At 53.9% G+C, this 2,602-nt stretch overlaps 1 protein-coding gene across 1 annotated transcript; it reads right to left on the reverse strand.

Annotated features, from left to right (window-relative positions):
- Nucleotides 1-1,513: 1,513 nt before the first annotated feature.
- On the reverse strand, nucleotides 1,514-2,467 carry LOC112965242 (olfactory receptor 14A16-like; the record flags this gene model as incomplete). Its single annotated transcript, XM_026064057.1, has 2 exons — nucleotides 1,514-2,118; nucleotides 2,326-2,467. Coding segments are annotated over 2 exons (747 nt in total), but the record flags the coding sequence as incomplete, so codon positions are not given.
- Nucleotides 2,468-2,602: the final 135 nt, after the last annotated feature.

Here is a 2,602-nt window from a genome sequence, read left to right on the forward strand (position 1 = left end):
TCAAGTCAGCAACTGAGAGGTGCAGAGGTAGGCACAGGCATGTCCACAGCATAACTCAGGCAAGGCCCAAGAACAAGGGGAGCAGCTCCCCAGCAAGGGGGATGAGGCCTTGCAATGAGGCTGGTCACTCTCTATCTCCCCTGCTCTTGTGTCCAGCAGATCCCACTCCCTGTCTGCCTGCAGCCCCTCCATGCCTACCCTGCCTCCCAGCACAGCATGAGAGCGCTGGCCCTGAAGCCCTTCCAGCAGGTCCTGCTGCCCCAGGGACAAAGCAGCCTGCCCCAAGTGGGGCCACAGAGAAGCCTGTTTCTCCTTCTCGTTTTCTATCTCTGAATGCTTTTCTGGGGCATCCCTGCTCCCCAGAGAGCCTTTCCCCAGGTGAGTATGTCCATGCTGGCCTGGCCGTTCCTGCACACCCTGCCCTATGTTCCCTGCAGGATCCCAGGCTGGTGGTGCTGCTCTGCAGAGCGAGCAGGCTGTGGGGCCACGGGGTGACTCCTGACTCAGCTCTGGCAATGCTGGTCAGGGCAGGAAGCAGACCCAGCTGGACAGGCATCACCACCACTGATACTGCTAACGCATGTCTGTGCTCATGGGTGGTGCTCAGAGTGACCCCAGGGCACTTTCAATGGCAGGAGATGTGTTTGCATGTGCACTAGCTCCAGCCTGTGGTGTTTCATGGAGGGTGCAGGAATCACTCTCCAGGCCCCCTTCCCTGGGCCTCCTGGCTCCCCACTGCCTCTCCTGCAATTGCAGAGCTCTCGTTTCCCTATGTATACCTGGATTTAGTGCTTTACCTTCTGGTGACTCCACTGTGGACCATCCCTCAATTTGTGAGGCCCCACTCACTGGTCACCTGCAGGCATTCACTGTCCCTGGAGATCCCTTGAGCTCTCCTGGGGGCTCAGATTCCCCTCCAGAAGGATGGGCATCTCTCATCAGCACTGTCACCTGTGGGACCTGTGYTCCTGAGGAGCAGAGGGTCTGTCCCCACMAGCTGTGTCCAGACTCTCCTCCCTTCTGCTCCTGCTCTGCTGTGAATGTTGRAGCACTGAAGAGGGAAGGGACCAGCCCATGGTGACTGCTGGCTACCGCCCTCGCAGGAGAGCTGGCTAGGTGTCCTAATGGACATGGGACCCATGGTCTCAACCCGTCAGTACTCATCTGAGCCTGACTCTGTGCCCCTGAGCTCCCTTGGTGGCAGTGCTGAAAGGGACACTGCAAAGGGAAACTCTCCTCATTGCCCTGAGGGCATCCGAGGGAGCTCAGACTAGCAGGCTCTGAGGTTCCCCCACCTCTGCTGATAAAGGGGGAAGCCTGGCTTTCTGCTTCAGCACAGTCTCTGGGTCAGATTCAGGTAAGAGATTCCTGAGGACAAGTGGCATGAACCAGAAATTTTTTTTTTCCTTTACAACAATGTAACAGAAAAAAGTATGAAAATAAATAAATAAATAAATAAATAAATGAACAACACAGATCCTTGATGCCAAATATCCTGGGAAGGTTATTAGTTCTAGCATCGAAGCCATTGAACCAGTTTCCTCAGTGCCTCAATGAGCTCCTTATTCCTCAAGCTGTAGATGAGGGAGTTCACTGCTGGAGGCAGCACTGCGTACAGAACAGCCACCACTGGATCCAGAACTGGGGAGGAGATGGAGGGGGGCTTCAGGTGGGCAACCAATACAGTGCTGACAAACAGGGAGACCACAGCCAGGTGAGGGAGGCACATGGAAAAGGCTTTGTGCCAGCCCTGCTCAGAGGGGATCCTCAGCACAGCTGTAAAGATCTGCACATAGGACAGCACAATGAAAACAAAACACCCAAAGAATAAACAGGCACTAACCACAGTAACTGCAATTTCCCTGAGGTAGGTGTCTGAGCAGGAGAGCTTGAGGAGCTGGGGGATTTCACAGAAAAACTGCTCCATAACATTTCCTTTGCAGAATGGTATGAAAAATGTATTAGCAGTGTGCAGGAGACTATTGAGAAAACCACTGGCCCAGGCAGCTGCTGCCATTTGGACACAAGCTCTGCTGCCCATGAGGGTCCCATAGTGCAGGGGTCTGCAGATTGCCACAAAGCAGTCATAGGCCATGACAGTGAGGAGAGAACACTCTGCTGAAAGTAAGAAAAAGAGGAAAAAGACTTGGGCAGCACATCCCAAGTAGGAAATGGCCCTGGTGTTCCACAGGAAATTGGCCATGGATTTGGGGACAGTGGTAGAGATGGTACCAAGGTCGAGGAGGGAGAGGTTGAGGAGGAAGAAGTACATGGGGGTGTGGAGGCAGTGGCCGCAGGCTACAGCCATGATGATGAGGCCATTGCCAAGGAGGGCAGCCAGGTAGATGCCCAGGAAGAGCGAGTAGTGCAAGAACTGCAGCTCCCATGTGTCTGCAAAGGCCAGGAGGAGGAACTCTGTGAGGGAGCTGCCGTTGGACATTTGCAGCCTCGGGCCACAGGGGACTGTCTGAGGAAGAAGAGATGTTACAAGTTAGGACAGACTTCGGTGAACAAAATTTTCTCATAAACCCCCACAAACACACACATTTAATTTCTCCCCATCTCAGTAGGACTGTCATTGAGCTCCATGGCTTGAGCTCTG

This window comes from Apteryx rowi, unplaced genomic scaffold, assembly GCF_003343035.1.
Source record: "Apteryx rowi isolate R43461 unplaced genomic scaffold, aptRow1 scaffold_2074, whole genome shotgun sequence".
In the NCBI taxonomy this organism is placed as follows: domain Eukaryota; kingdom Metazoa; phylum Chordata; class Aves; order Apterygiformes; family Apterygidae; genus Apteryx; species Apteryx rowi.